Source organism: Chanodichthys erythropterus, chromosome 2 (genome assembly GCF_024489055.1).
Source record: "Chanodichthys erythropterus isolate Z2021 chromosome 2, ASM2448905v1, whole genome shotgun sequence".
In the NCBI taxonomy this organism is placed as follows: Eukaryota; Metazoa; Chordata; class Actinopteri; order Cypriniformes; family Xenocyprididae; genus Chanodichthys; species Chanodichthys erythropterus.
The window spans coordinates 19,587,212-19,604,307 of NC_090222.1; the positions used below are offsets into that span (position 1 = coordinate 19,587,212).

General features: G+C 37.4%; 1 protein-coding gene across 1 annotated transcript; it reads right to left on the reverse strand.

Annotated features, from left to right (window-relative positions):
- Positions 1-203: 203 nt before the first annotated feature.
- Positions 204-16,984, reverse strand: LOC137032516 (uncharacterized). Its single transcript, XM_067404280.1, has 8 exons — positions 15,931-16,984; positions 15,391-15,699; positions 14,953-15,264; positions 7,241-7,333; positions 2,194-2,262; positions 1,882-2,001; positions 1,601-1,681; positions 204-1,494 (listed from the first exon to the last, which is right to left on the reverse strand). Exons 1-8 carry the CDS (start codon positions 15,989-15,991, stop codon positions 1,436-1,438), a joined length of 1,104 nt encoding a protein of 367 aa, XP_067260381.1. The 5' UTR covers positions 15,992-16,984; the 3' UTR covers positions 204-1,435.
- Positions 16,985-17,096: the final 112 nt, after the last annotated feature.

The following is a 17,096-nucleotide window of genomic DNA, read 5'->3' on the forward strand; positions in this document are numbered from 1 at the left end:
TTTCCATTGGCTGATGGAGCTGCACACATCCTGGTTCAGGCACTAATCTGCTCTCATTGTCATTACTGTATGAATGACTAAAGGTCAGAACAGCAGAATCAGTACAGAATCATGTCTCTCAGTAGATAAATAATAATATAAATAGTCAGTCAGTCAGTCAGTCACATTTATTTATAAAGCACATTTAAAAATAACAGCTGTTGGCCAAAATGCTCTACAACATCAAATTTAAAACAGACAACACTGAGGGTAAAACAAAATATAAAACACAATCAAAAACAATGTACAATGAAGGGCTGAATGCTCAGTTTCTGAGGGCATTACCTTTTAGAATCACAGAGGATCACTTTACTTATCGGGTTAGTCATTCTAAAAATTTTAAACATATTTTCAGTCTAAATTTCACAGAAGCATAAATAAGTTACAAATTTTTCCGTTATCTTTATGTCATTGAAATGGTCTCTCTGCCTCACTTTATCTTACATACAGTCGTGCTCAAAATTATTCATACCCTTGGTAAATATGACCAAAGAAGGCTGTGAAAATAAATCTGCATAGTTAATCCTTTTGATCTTTTATTTTAAAAATCTACAAAAATTAAACTTTGCTTTTGATGGAAAGGACACTCCATTAAGTACTCGAGACAAACCAGAGAAAATAGGGTTGTATCTGGACTGTGAGAGAAAGCAGGTGTCGTTCTATAACTACAGCTCAAAACAGCCTTGCTGTCTCAGTCTGGTGCCGGGACTTTATCTGGATGGAACGAATAGTGACCCTCTCACTGTCTGCTCATTTGAGTTTAACTCAAAGATGAGATTAAAATAAAAATGTTTTGATCTTTCCAACTTTATCTGGTGAATGACACATCATGATGACAGGAAATACAATTTAATTTTAGCTTCTTGAAGTTTTTGTGTGATTCGCTCACTGCAACAATGACAACATGAACAGGTACAAGAGAAATATTGATTATTTCTTCAAATGAATTTATTGATTGCATGCAAGTATCAACTGAATAATTATTATAGACTATGATGTGAGAAGTGGGCAATTAGGTTTCTTCCTTTTCTGAGGTATTTTTGAGTTATTTTCAGTTTTAGCTGGCTAATTTCAGGTTATCCAAAGTTATCCAGCCAAGAGATATGAGTTGTTTTCTGTTTTCTTTTAAATATTGTTTCTTGATTAACATTCCTTATTTATTTTGTGAATTCATATTTATGTGTGAAATGACATGAAAAACATGTTGAAGCATGTTGTGGGTGGGGAAGACAATCATTCATACATTTTCTTATTTAGGGTTAGTAGGAAAAATAAGTAAGGATTTGACTTTGCATTGAAATAATCAGTGTACAAATAATAGTAATAATAAAAATCAAAATACATCTGTAAATATGTAATGATAATTAACAGATCTTGCTTGTTATTTTATCAGTTTTTATTCTAACACTGTAGTAGGCATCTCTATTTCCTCTGGGTGGTGTGAGTCCTTCCTCCCTACAAAATAATGAAATACAATTTACTGATGTCTCGTAAGTTTTACTATGTTTGCAGATTGTTACAAATCAATGTGAATCATCAGATTCTGTCACTCAAAACTCACCAGCTCTTCTTGCACAGATGATCTGAAGAAGAATCACAGTAGGAGCAGCAAACACTGCAGTCTCAACAATAATCATAATCACTACAGGAAAGATGTGTGGACAGATGATAGAGAGAAAAGAGAAAAAGAAGAGAATGAATCTGTGAAACTGTAAATTACATTGTAGATGAAATCAAGGATATAAAACCATTAACAATTATTTAAAAACCATTAAATTCACTTCATTAATATAATAGTCTAGAGTTATCAGCATGAAAAAAACATACAAAGACATTTCATACCTCTGAATAATGATCCAGCATCCATAGAGACTTCAAACTTTGGTGCAGTATCTGGAATCTGTGTTTTTTCTGTAGTTGATGCTACAGATGTGCCATGTTGTGTAAATTCAAAAATGCTAACTGATCACACAAAAACATGGTTATATACATTCCCTTTACAAACTATTTAAAATATTTAATAAAATATTTTTTTTTAACTGTTGTTGTCACAAGGTTTGTGAAAAGATGTACTCTCTAAACAAAGGAATATGTAGATAGCAGTTCCACTGTAACTCTGTAAAGCACTGAAATAAGAAAGACAAACATAAATACCTTGCTGTGTAAATGAAGATCTGTGTGCAGCTGAAGTCACACCAGAGTTTGAAGTAATGATCCGATTTTCTGTATGAGGGAGTTTTTTGTTCAAATGCACCATATAAAACACAAAATATAGGAAATACTGTATTGCCTTGCTTTTTATTCAACATCTCTGGTTAGCAAAACTGCCTTGTATCCTCAAAGTCTTCTGTTAAGTTAGGAGCTATAAATAGCCTCCTGTAGAAATAGATCATATATTATCAGCTGAAATTGATCATTACATCTGTACTGCATGCCTTGTTACAATTTTACTGTTTAATGCTGATGATTTATGATTATTTTGAGAGAGAGATTTATACAGACAACAGACTATATGGTCATGACTCACGATCCGTCTAACAAAAGGACCTGCGGCCTGATATATAAACGTTGCATACGCACAAAATGGGCATTGAAATATGTGTGGGGGGAGACCAGTATTAACATGGGGGCAGCTGTAACACCACCAATCTTAAATGATCCTGAGATCAATCAATTCAGTGTTTACCCTCTTCCTCTCAAATCCCCTTTGAATGGCTGTCAAGGCTGGAAAAAGGCACATGCTTTTATAAAGGAAAAAAAAAAAAAAACTTTTTTTTTGACCAAAACTATGTTTTGTTTAGCTTTTGTTGATAAAATCATTTAAGCCCCTAACTTAAATTAGATTAAATTGTAGTTTCTCCGGCAAAATGTAATGTAATTTTAACCTGCTAATTTCAAACCATTATGGTAATATGGCTTGCTAAACACTGACTGACAGGGGTGGTTTTTAAGGCATCTTTAAAAAGTTACAACAACCATCCCCTTATACAACTAAGGGCAGTTTATTTATAATAATTTTATAGAGTGTTTTAAATTGTTCTCATGGATTGCTTCAATAAACCTACTTTTGAAGCATATTTTGGCCTCTGTTTTAGTTTCTTTTGTTAAACTGTTACAACTTACTCCATCATGTGTTACATCCTACCCCCTTGTAAATATGCTTTCCATTGAAGCATACAGTACGGTCTAGAGACATGAAAGCACAGAGCGGATCATATCCGCAAGTCGCCGCAGACCGCAAAAGGTATCAGACCCATTTGAAGTCTGCACAAAATGCTATATATTAAAGCAACATGGAGGAGATTAGGAGGAGAAACAGTTAAAGATTAGAGATTAGAGGGAAACAGAGGTTTTACTGAGTTAAACGGTTCTGGCCGAGCTGTGATATAAACGAAACGCTATTGGCTATTTTAAAAAAGGGGAGGAGCTGTTTGATATGTCCCACCCTGTCTTTCTGTTTCAGTTTAAATTATGTCAACACATTGAATAATGTTGCGTGTTTCAAGGCACTTCAGTGGGCCTTCAAAAAAAATGTTTTACTTCACAATTAAAACTTCCTGATAATTTACTCACCTCCAATATCATCCAAGATGTTTATGTCTTTCTTTCTTCAGTCGAAAAGAAATTATGGTTTTTGATGAAAACATTCCAGGACTTTCCCCAATATAGTAGACTTCAATGGCTACCAATGGGTTTAAGGTCAAAATTGCAGGTTCTAATGCAGCTTCAAATGGCTCTACATGATCCTAGATGAGGAATAAGGGTCTTATCTAGCGAAACGATTGGACATTTAAAAAAAAAATGTATATACTTTTTAACCACAAATGCTTGTCTTGCACTAGCTGTGCGATGCGCCACGCATTACATAATCATGTTGGAAAGCCCCCCCCCCCCCTTTTCTCTCTATACCAAGAGGTTAGTCTTAGCCACACCTATTAACCAGCTGTCTTTGATAATCCATTAATCACCGCTTGTTTAAGAATACCTGTTTGAGCAATTGATGTGTGTCCTGAAGAAGACTCTTTTGCAGAAATGCATAGATCTACTTTTAACTGGTTTTAATGATATAAGCCCAGATCATTAAAGGCTTTTAACTAGTTTACAACATGAGTGCCTTGGAAGTATTTTGTCTACATAATTTGAATATTTTTATTTTAAACAAGACACGGTTACTGAATGATTGAGCTCCATATGTTTTTTGGGGGAGGAGATGGTGCGGGATGCGTGTACTATGATTAGGATTTCTAATTTTGCGCAGGTTCTGGCTTAGCATATAGTTTTACGAGTCTGAAAACATTTGAGCATACTCACACTTTAAATCAAAGTTTTATATGTAACATGAGGCTCCAGGACCCATTGACAAATCTGATTAAAGAGTTATGGTTAACACTTTACATTGAGGTACATTTTTAATTTACATGTTATAAAAGCTTAATAAATGTATTTATTCATACATATTTTACTCAGAACCAAATTTCTGGTTATTTCATGCAGCAAAAATATACTGTTATGGTGAGACTCAAGGGTGATTTATTTGTGGTTTTCTCTATAATATCTCATGACTTATGTCACTTTCTCAATGTTGCTCATCCGACTTTACTCTAGGCATTACCCATTTATCCAGCTTTTTGAAGAATACGGAAAGCGGAAGCACGTGCAAGGTGATCATTTGTGTTTATAAAGCATATACATTTGTATTTTTGTAGAAAATGACAGATCGTTTCGCTAGATAAAACCCTTATTCCTCGTCTGGTATCGTCCCTTATAATCCCTTTGAAGCTGCACTGAAACTGTAATTTTGACCTTCAACTGTTTGGAGAGACCATTGAAGCCCACTATAAGGAGAATAATCCTGGAATGTTTTCATCAAAAACCTTCATTTCTTTTAGAAAGAAAGACATGAACATCTTTGATGACTTTGGGGTGAGTAAATTATCAGGAAAATATTATTTAAAAGTGAACTAATCCTTTAAACTACTCTAGAGTGTGTACACACCTCACGCACCAGATGCCGTGCGCAAAGCAGTTAGTGTATTAGGAGGTCAAAATGATATAAATACTGTTCGGTTTGTCACACAAACCGATCACTTCATGTCTTAGGACATCAATGTGTCGTCACGAGCCGCAGGGCTTAATTTAGATTTGTCTGTGCATATTTTTTTTGACTCGTATAGATGGTGTACATACAGTGGCGGAGCCAGGATTTTTTCATAGGGGTGGCCAGGCAGGGGCCAGCAACCTGTCCGGGGTGGCACCAAGATATTCATAATTTCAACATAAAAATGAGTCTGACTATAATGTAGGCTACTGGACTGTGATTACAACACAACTGAATACAGTTAATTTGTACTTAATTGTAATCAAGATAGTGAATTAGATCATGGAATGCTAAGTGAATTTGACCTTTTTTTGTTGTTTTGTTGTAATCATTCCTCACTTGCAGGCATATTAATAAAGGGGCTCACACTATAGCTTCAACTTGTTCAGTCAGTTCTGGCTCTCAAAACCCCCAATAGCTTATTCTCCATTGTTGCATCTCCATGGATGAGACATGCAGATAACTACATACTGTAGTTCAAAGATTATTCAACCTTCATTGAATTTATGTATAATCAATGAACCTCAACAATTCTGAGTTTGTCTGTTTCAAAAAGTAACCAAAAAAGTAAACACTAAATGTTTAACTTTCTATATTGTCAAAATAAATAATTGCAACAGTTCTATCATAAATTAAACTCAGTACAAAGAAAAAAAAAAAGTGTTCTCTTTTGAATTCCCATTTGCTGACAAGGAAGCAGAAATCAACAGCACATAAATGCCAGAATGTAAAATTAATTATGCATTTAAATGTGATATTTTTGTTTGTACTTTATAAATTAACAAAATTAGCATCTTCTATTACAAATGCACAGTTCTCACATTTATTTATGCATTAAAAAATTACATATCAGCTTGTGCTTTATATTGTGATCTCACATAGGCAGAATATTTTAGTCCAGAGACATGTGACGCATATATATATATATATATATATATATATATATATATATATAAAAAATAGGCCTACATACATGCATGCACAGTTTTAACACAGCTTTAATCGCCTTTTTGGTTATTTCGTGGCTTAATAGATGACAGAACTACGACGTTGCATGCTCGTAGTTTCTTTTGCGCTTTATTTATAGTGAGTAATATACAGCGCGCCATATCTGTGCGTGATTGAAAAGCGCACCGTCTTGCAACCCCACGAGTTGAGAAACATTTACGTTTACAATAACATTTATTATGATGTTATTGTTCAATGTTCACTGCTGTTCTGCTGAAGCTCATTCCGCACCTGTATCATTTCCGCGCGTTTGACTTGCGCCAGGCGCTGAGGCGAAGTTGGAGTGCGCGTCTGAAAAGTCTCCCGTTTTTTGTGGTCTTAAAGAGACGGTTCTGCGTTTAAATAAACGCAATTCTTGTCATCAAAAAAGTAGACAGAAACAGCAGTTGTGAGCGGGGTGGCCAAAGGGGTGGCCAAGCTTAGGCCACCCCTGGCCACCCCCTGGCTCTGCACCTGTGTTCATATTGACATACATTATACGACTGACAGACTGCAACGGTTGGAGTTAAAAATCATCATTTGTGTTCTACTGAAGAAACAAAGTCAGTTTTTTTTTTTCTCCAAAATAATGTTTGTTTGATCATTTCATCTTGATAAACATGAAATCAGTTTCATATACATCGTTTCATATACATTTCACATTGCTCTGAGAGGGAGTATGACCTTTTAGCAGAGTATCATGGGTAATGCACAGAGTAAAGTCTGATGAGCAACAGTGAGAAAAGTGACATAAGTCATGAGATATTATTGAGAAAACAACAAATAAATCACCCTTCAGTCTCACCATAACAGTATATTTTTGCTGCATCATGAAATAACCAGAAATCAGGTTCTGAGTAAAATATGTGTGAATAAATACATTTAGCTATTAAGCTTTTATAACATGTGAGTTAAAAATGTCTCACTATGTTAAAGTCACCCTTTTTATTCATGCAGTTGTAACTCCCGATCACCTTATCCATTTGTAAATAAGTTATTAGTCATTAACAAACACCTTTATAAACCATTTACAAAGGGAACCTTTATGTAAAGTGTTACCGAGTTACGTTCCAGATAAAGTGTGATGATAAAAAGTTTGTGTGACTGATCATGTACCTTGTTGTGTCGGAGCTGCTGCTGTAGTTCGGCTTGATTTCTTCTCAGAGTTTGAGTTTCTGACTGGAATCAGTGTTGTTGAATCGACTGGAGCTGCAAAAGATGAATGTTCAGATGCAGGACATTAACATCATATTTTCATACTCAATCATGACCAATACTGGGTGGATTACTTACAAATTGTAATACATTACTGAATACAAATTACATGATATGTATTTTAAGTAATATAATCTGATTCTTTTTTGGTTACTTTTGACTTAACTGGAAAGGAAACTACGATATCGATAACAGAGAACTACTCGCCATCAAGTTAGCCTTGGAAGAATGGAGGCACTAGCTTTAAGGAGCTCATTACCCCTTTTTGGTTCTTAAGGACCACAAGAATCTTCACTATCTACAAGAAGCGAAATGACTTAATCCTCGACAGGCAAGATGGGCCCTTTTCTTTACCCGTTTTGACTTCCTCATTTCCTACCGTCCTGGAAACAAGAATGGCCATGCTGATGCACTCTCCCGAGTCCATGCTTCAGATGACTCCCCAGATTCTCCTGAACCTGTTCTGGATCCTAAACTGATTGTAAGTCTGATCGAGTGGACCTCTCAGAAAATCCAGTGCCTCAGAAAATCCTCCGCCGGGCTGTCCTCCTGACCGGCAATATATACCCAGACTCCAACAGAATCGACTTATCCATACTGCACATACCTCATTGGGCACTGGTCACCCAGGGGCCAATAAATCCCTCTTGCTGCTACAATATCGCTACTGGTGGCCCATTCCCAACCGACCATGGACACATCTAGGGGCTGATTTCATCACCGACCTCCCTCCACCTCGACGTCGGGGTCCTTGGCCCTGTCACGGAATCGCTAGGCTCCACCCTCACTTCATCACGACGTGCACCCTCTCCAGAATATTAATCATCAATCATCTCATCACCATTCCTGCATTTAAGCCCGCACCACACATACCTTCCTTGTCTGGTCTACGACTAGGACTACCCGAATATCTTCCTGCTACTTACCTTTGATGTATCTCCGAGCTACGATTTTTCTGGTTCATTTCCTGGATTCCAGACGCTTGTCTCTCATCCGACATCGTCCTGCAGAGACAAGGAATATTGTATACGTTCTTCTACGGCGATCATATAAGGGTGTGTGGCGCTTGATGCTTTTTTTTTCACCCGCTCTGGTTGTGTTTGTTTCTTCACCTGCAATTGTCATTTGTCAATAAACAGTTTAATACTTTCTACTCACCTTTTGCATTTGAGTCTGTGTTTCCTGACATGGACAAATGTGCAAATCACCATAACATTTCATGATTGGCATAAAATTGGACAAAAAATATATTAATGGCTTTATTATATTATATTATATACAGGTGCATCTCAATAAATTAGAATATCATGAAAAAGTTTTTTTTTTCTGTAATTTAATTCAAAAAGTAAAACTTCAATATATTCTACATATATATATACAGCTTGCTGCTCATCAAAAAAAAAAAAAAAAAAAAAAATCAGTATCTCAAATGATTAGATATTTAATTTCAAGTTCTATTAAATGACCATTCTCAGGGTATAAATACTGGGTTTAGGTCAGTAATCCCAACAGCAGTCATGGGGAAGTCTGCTGACTTGACAGTTGTCCAGAAGACGATCATCAAAACCCTCTACAGTGAGGGTAAGCCACAGAGGGTCATTGCTGAAAGAGCTGGCTGTTCACAGAGAGCTGTGCCAAAGCATATTCATAGATAGTTGACTTGAAGGAAAAAAGTGTGGTAGGAAAAGTTGTACAAGTGAAAGAAATGACCTGCAGGCTGGAGAAGATTGTCAGGTGAAGCCGATTTAAGAACTTTGGAGATCTTCAAAAGGAGTGACTTAAGCTGGAGTCAGTGCATCAAGAGCCACCGCACACAGACGTCTTCAAGAAATGGGCTACAACTGTCACATTCCACATACCAAGCCATTTCTGAACCAAAGACAATGTCAGAAGCGTCTTACCTGGGCTAAGGAGAAAAAGAACTGGACTGTTGCTCAGTGGTCCAAGTCTTTTCAGATTAAAGTAAATTTTGCATTTCATTTTTAAATCAAGGTCCCACAGTCTGAAGGAAGAGTGGAGAAGCACAGAAACCATGTTACCTGAAGTCCATTGTAAAGTTTCCACAGTCAGTGATGATTGGGCTGACATGTCATCTGCTGGTGTTGGTCCACTGTGTTTCCTGAAATCCACAGTCAACGCAGCCATCTACCAGGAGATTTTAGTGCACTTCATGCTTCCTTCGGCTGACAAGCTTTATGGAGATGCTGATTTCATTTTTCAGCAGGATTTGGCACCTGCACACACTGCCAAAGGTACCAAAAGTTGGTTCAATGACCATGGTGTTACTGTGCTTGATTGGCCAGCAAACTCGCCTGACCTGAACCCCATAGAGAATCTATTGTCAAGAGGAAGATGAGAGACACCAGACCCAACAATGCAGATGACCTGAAGGCCACTATCAAAGCAACCTGGGCTTCCATTACACCTGAGCAGTGCCACAGGTCGATTGCCTCCATGCCACGCCACATTGATGCAGTAATTCATGCAAAAGGAGCCCCTACCGAGTACTGGGTGCATAGAAATGAACATACTTTTCAGAAGCCTAGCATTTCTGTTTAAAATATCCTTTTTTTTATTGATCTTATGAAGTGTTCTAATTTATTGAGATAATGAATTGGTGGGTTTTGGGGAGTTGAATTACAAAATTGCAGATTGAAGATTATAAAATTGCATTTTATAATAATATATTATACTGATAATATATAATATAATATATATATTTGCTATCAAGGGTAATAACATGCATTATGTTTGTGGTCAATTTGACACTCCCTTGGAACCACCCCTCTCATGGATGGTCTCAGGATGCTTTACTGTTGGCACAACACGTGACTCATCATGGTAGCGTTCACCTTTTCTTCTCTGGCTATTCAGTTTCCAGATGTCTCAAACAGTTGAAAGGAGGCTTCATCAGAGAAAATAACTTCTTTCAGTCTTCTGCTGTCCAGTCCTTGCTGTACTTACAGAATTCTAGTCTGTCCTTGATGTATTTCTTGGAGAAAAGTGGCTTCTTTGCTGCCCTTCTTCACCAGCGCGTTTGTCTATTTGTATGTGTTGTGGGCTTTTGCAGCACGTTTCACTATTTGTATGTGCTGTGGACTTTTGCAGCACGTTTGTCTATTTGTAAGTGTTGTGGGCTTTTGCAGCACGTTTCACTATTTGTAAGTGTTGTGGACTTTTGCAGCGCGTTTCACTATTTGTAAGTGTTGTGGACTTTTGCAGCGCGTTTGTCTATTTGTAAGTGTTGTGGACTTTTGCAGCACGTTTGTCTATTTGTAAGTGTTGTGGACTTTTGCAGCACGTTTGTCTATTTGTAAGTGTTGTGGGCTTTTGCAGCACGTTTGTCTATTTGTAAGTGTTGTGGACTTTTGCAGCGCGTTTGTCTATTTGTAAGTGTTGTGGACTTTTGCAGCACGTTTGTCTATTTGTAAGTGTTGTGGACTTTTGCAGCGCGTTTCACTATTTGTAAGTGTTGTGGGCTTTTGCAGCACGTTTCACTATTTGTAAGTGTTGTGGACTTTTGCAGCGCGTTTCACTATTTGTAAGTGTTGTGGACTTTTGCAGCGCGTTTGTCTATTTGTAAGTGTTGTGGACTTTTGCAGCGCGTTTGTCTATTTGTAAATGTTGTGGACTTTTGCAGCACGTTTGTCTATTTGTAAGTGTTGTGGACTTTTGCAGCGCGTTTGTCTATTTGTAAGTGTTGTGGACTTTTGCAGCGCGTTTGTCTATTTGTAAGTGTTGTGGACTTTTGCAGCGCGTTTGTCTATTTGTAAATGTTGTGGACTTTTGCAGCGCGTTTGTCTATTTGTAAGTGTTGTGGACTTTTGCAGCGCGTTTGTCTATTTGTAAGTGTTGTGGACTTTTGCAGCACGTTTGTCTATTTGTAAGTGTTGTGGACTTTTGCAGCGCGTTTCACTATTTGTAAGTGTTGTGGACTTTTGCAGCGCGTTTCACTATTTGTAAGTGTTGTGGACTTTTGCAGCGCGTTTGTCTATTTGTAAGTGTTGTGGACTTTTGCAGTGCGTTTGTCTATTTGTAAGTGTTGTGGACTTTTGCAGCGCGTTTGTCTATTTGTAAGTGTTGTGGACTTTTGCAGTGCGTTTGTCTATTTGTAAGTGTTGTGGACTTTTGCAGCGCGTTTGTCTATTTGTAAGTGTTGTGGACTTTTGCAGTGCGTTTCACTATTTGTAAGTGTTGTGGACTTTTGCAGCGCGTTTGTCTATTTGTAAGTGTTGTGGACTTTTGCAGCGCGTTTGTCTATTTGTAAGTGTTGTGGACTTTTGCAGCGCGTTTGTCTATTTGTAAGTGTTGTGGACTTTTGCAGCGCGTTTGTCTATTTGTAAGTGTTGTGGACTTTTGCAGCACGTTTGTCTATTTGTAAGTGTTGTGGACTTTTGCAGCGCGTTTCACTATTTGTAAGTGTTGTGGGCTTTTGCAGCACGTTTCACTATTTGTAAGTGTTGTGGACTTTTGCAGCGCGTTTCACTATTTGTAAGTGTTGTGGACTTTTGCAGCGCGTTTGTCTATTTGTAAGTGTTGTGGACTTTTGCAGCGCGTTTGTCTATTTGTAAATGTTGTGGACTTTTGCAGCACGTTTGTCTATTTGTAAGTGTTGTGGACTTTTGCAGCGCGTTTGTCTATTTGTAAGTGTTGTGGACTTTTGCAGCGCGTTTGTCTATTTGTAAGTGTTGTGGACTTTTGCAGCGCGTTTGTCTATTTGTAAATGTTGTGGACTTTTGCAGCGCGTTTGTCTATTTGTAAGTGTTGTGGACTTTTGCAGCGCGTTTGTCTATTTGTAAGTGTTGTGGACTTTTGCAGCACGTTTGTCTATTTGTAAGTGTTGTGGACTTTTGCAGCGCGTTTCACTATTTGTAAGTGTTGTGGACTTTTGCAGCGCGTTTCACTATTTGTAAGTGTTGTGGACTTTTGCAGCGCGTTTGTCTATTTGTAAGTGTTGTGGACTTTTGCAGTGCGTTTGTCTATTTGTAAGTGTTGTGGACTTTTGCAGCGCGTTTGTCTATTTGTAAGTGTTGTGGACTTTTGCAGTGCGTTTCACTATTTGTAAGTGTTGTGGACTTTTGCAGCGCGTTTGTCTATTTGTAAGTGTTGTGGACTTTTGCAGCGCGTTTGTCTATTTGTAAGTGTTGTGGACTTTTGCAGCGCGTTTGTCTATTTGTAAGTGTTGTGGACTTTTGCAGCGCGTTTGTCTATTTGTAAATGTTGTGGACTTTTGCAGCGCGTTTGTCTATTTGTAAGTGTTGTGGACTTTTGCAGCGCGTTTGTCTATTTGTAAATGTTGTGGACTTTTGCAGCGCGTTTCACTATTTGTAAATGTTGTGGACTTTTGCAGCGCGTTTGTCTATTTGTAAGTGTTGTGGACTTTTGCAGCGCGTTTGTCTATTTGTAAGTGTTGTGGACTTTTGCAGCGCGTTTGTCTATTTGTAAGTGTTGTGGACTTTTGCAGCGCGTTTGTCTATTTGTAAGTGTTGTGGACTTTTGCAGCGCGTTTGTCTATTTGTAAATGTTGTGGACTTTTGCAGCGCGTTTGTCTATTTGTAAGTGTTGTGGACTTTTGCAGCGCGTTTGTCTATTTGTAAATGTTGTGGACTTTTGCAGCGCGTTTCACTATTTGTAAATGTTGTGGACTTTTGCAGCGCGTTTCACTATTTGTAAGTGTTGTGGACTTTTGCAGCGCGTTTGTCTATTTGTAAATGTTGTGGACTTTTGCAGCGCGTTTCACTATTTGTAAATGTTGTGGACTTTTGCAGCGCGTTTGTCTATTTGTAAGTGTTGTGGACTTTTGCAGCGCGTTTGTCTATTTGTAAGTGTTGTGGACTTTTGCAGTGCGTTTGTCTATTTGTAAGTGTTGTGGACCATATAAGTGTTGTTACCATATACAGTTGCAAGAATAAGTATGTGAACCTCTTGCAGAATCTGTGAACATGTGCAACATTTTAGCAAAATAAGAGAGATCATACAGAATCAGTTATATTTTATTTAGTACTGTCCTGAGTAAGATATTTTACATAAAATGTTTACATATAATCCATAAGACAAAAAAAAAAAAAAAAAAAAAAAAAAAAAGCTGAATTTATTAAAATGACCTAGTTCAAAAGTTTGTGAACCATTGATTCTTAATACTGTGTGTCATTACCTGGATGATCTGGATGTTTTTTGTTGTGTGATGGTTGTTCATAAGTCCCTTGTCTATTCTGAGCAGTTAAACTGAGCTCTGTTCTTCAGAAAAAATCTCCAGATCCCAAGAATTCTTCAGTTTTCCACCATCTTTTGCATATTTGAACCCTTTACAACAGTGACTGAATGAGATCCATCTTTTCACACTGAGGACAACTGAGGGACTCAAACACAACTATTTAAAAAAGGTTCAAACATTCACTGATGCTCAATGCGACAAATTAAATACAATTTACCTTGACCAAATGTTTTCACCCCCTCAGGGCCCTATTTTAACGATCTAAACGCAAAGTGTAAAGCGCACGGCGCAGGTGCACTCAGGGCGTGTCCAAATCCACTTTTGCTATTTTAACGACGGAAAAACGGTCCGTGCGTCGGGGCGCATTTTTGAAATGGGTTGTCCCTATTCTCTTAATGAGTAATGGAGGTAACGTTCAATAAACCAATCATCTATCAATCCCTTTAAGAGCGAGATGCGCTCGCGACATGGCGGATTGCTATTTACATGGCGGAATTTGTTGTCGATGAGTCAGTTAATATATATGTGTGTGTATTGGCACGATTGTTCAATTAATTTGCCTATTTCGTTCATCATTATAAGTAGTAATAGGCTGAATTGAAAATAGGTAGCCTAATTCTAATACACGCAATGACTATTCATCATTACATTTTTATATTTATGTAACCTACACAATAATTTTCCTTTACACTGTAATCCTTTTGTTTTTAATATTTGGCATGTTAGTGTGATGCACATTCCTGTATGTAATAAGCAAAGTCAACGCGCACTGTGGACGCGCCCTGAGGCGCAGTTTCTACCAACGCGCTCTAACAAAAAAATATTGCGCCACTGACTTTAGACCAGGTTTGAGTTGGTCTATGGCACAGTCTATTTTCAGCTCCTTAAAATAACAATGCGCCGGCAATGCGCCTGAACACACCTCTTTTTTAGTCCAGCACGCCCATGGGCGCACTAACTTGCGCAAATGCATTTACTAATTTAAGGACGTGGCGCTGAACGGGAAAACGCGAACGGCGCCGGACGCAAACTAGCAAACACACTTGCGCTGCGCCTTGCGTCGCATTGCGCCGGGTGTATTATAGGGCCCTCATGAACAACCATCACAAAACAAAAAAATAGTCGTAGATCATGCAGGTAAACACACAGTACTGAGAACCAATGGTTCACATACTTATGAATGGGGTCATTTTAATAAATTCAGCTATTTTTTTTTATTTTTTTTTTGTCTTGTGGATTATATGTAAACATCTTTTATGTAAAATATCTTACTCAGGACAGTACTAAATGAAAAATAACATGCATTTTGTATTATCTCCCTTTGTTAAAATTATTAACATTTTCACCTGAATTAATGACTTTTAATCATCATGTCATCTGAAATTAAAGAATGTTTTACCTGAATACTTGACAGTATATGTGGCTGAGGTCTTCAGTTGTTTTCTCTGAGTAACCAGACATCTCCACTCTCTGTTGAGATCTTCATTCAGGAGTGTTGTAGTCAGATTGCTGATACAGTGTGTTGAGGAGAATGATATCTGATATCTGGAGTCTGTCATCACACTAACACCAGCCTGATTCACCCAGACCAGCTGAATTCCATCAGAACGGACCAAAGTATCACAAGGGTATCTATCATAAAAATACAACTGACAGGAGAGAGTCACAGAGCTGCCTGGTCTGATCTCAGTCTGTGAGGATGATGAAGAGACTGAAACAGAAAATAAGACAGAAATCACACTACAGATTTTATTCCTATGATTACACATACGTTTAAAAGGAAAATGTTGTCCTTTAAACTTGAACATATAATCATATAATTTACAGAAGCACTGACCATGAAGAAAATGCAGATAAACGGGTGCATCAGTTCTTTGTCCATTCACATATTGTTGGCAGGCGTAAAGCCCATAATCTTCTTGTGTGACTTTCTTGATGTTCAGAGAGCAGTCTGACCCCAGACTCAGTCTCTCACGTCTCTCTATATTATTCTTCTTTATCCCTCCAGCAATCAGTTTAACTGCGTCTGAATGTCTGGTATAGATCCATGTAGTTGATGTGCAGCCAGGAAGAGCATTATTACAGGGCAGATGGACATTTTCACCAGACGTCCTGAACACATGAGTCTCTTCAGTTACAGTCATACCTGAAACAGTACATTTGAGTGATCATATTTTCATAAATATCAAAAAATTAAAATGGGAAAGAAAACAGTACATGTGATCACAACATGAACATCAGCAAAAATAAATCTTCAATCTAACTTTTAGTCAGACTCAATGCCAAAGTAATTAAATGAATTCGTTTAATTAATTTGGATCTTCACATCATACAGATCTTTCAAGCCATCTTATAGATCATATAAAGATTTCTTTACCTGTCAGAAGTGAACAGAGAATGATCAGTCCCAGCAGACACATGTGACACTGATCAGCCATTTTCTGTTTCTGTCAGTCTGTCTTTTCTTTATGTTCTCTCTTTAAACATCATCAGCCTCTCCTGTGGTTGTTAACTTCCTCTGATCTGACCAACTGACTGTTTAGTGCTGACACTATATATAGCTGTATTTCTTTGAATATGCTCCTGTGGAATCACTATTAAGTAAAATGTGCTATTGATGCCTGCTATAGAATCAATAATGGTGACATCATATCGGGGTGGTTTCCCGGACAGGGTTTAAATCAAGCCAGGATAGGCCTTATTCTAGAATAGTTAATCATTGCTTAAAAAATGAAATACAGATTAAGTACGGATTACTAAATCCTGGACTATGGAGTCCAGACTTAAAATAAACTAGATTAATTTAAAACCAACTGTGCTAATCTGAATTAGCATGAGAGAGGTTGCCTGTAAAACATGGAATGAACCAAGAAAAGCTTAAAATTGCATGGAACTGAGAAGCAAATTCAAGGAAAACAATGGCAGCAAAAAAAGACTGCAAGCACAAGCTCTACACTTCACTACAATGGTAATCTCCAAAAAACACTAAGAAAATAAAAACTTTTACATAATACAAATATTAAACAGTAAGAAGTCTCTCCATATTCTCATCTTTCTAAAAAAAAAGCATTTTTTTTTTTTGTTTTTCAACATTTCTTCTCCTAATTCAGCTCGGTGCAAAGCATGATGGGAAGTGAAAGTCTTGTTTGATTGGGTTACTTGACTGAAACATGTTATTTCAAAATGAAAACATCAGGTGAGTTTTAGTAAGCATTTCAAGTCAATTTAACATGAAGCAATCACATTTGAACCAGAAACAATGGTGTTAAATCAAAATAAATGGTTTAAATAAAGTGAACAGCATAATAGTGTGAGGGACCAAAAATGCACAAGATTAAACATTTCTGGTATTACTATCCTTTTGTCCCCATGGGGACAATGTAATTCAGTTAGTTTTCAACTCAGTTTGACTATACACTGGTTAAACACGGAGGATTGTGGTCATCTCTGAACCCATTTTAGACTGATGGGTGTGAATTTTCACACATTCAGGCAGCAGTTCCTGTTGATTCTTAAAGTGGGTTTTCTTTCACACTTAAAAAA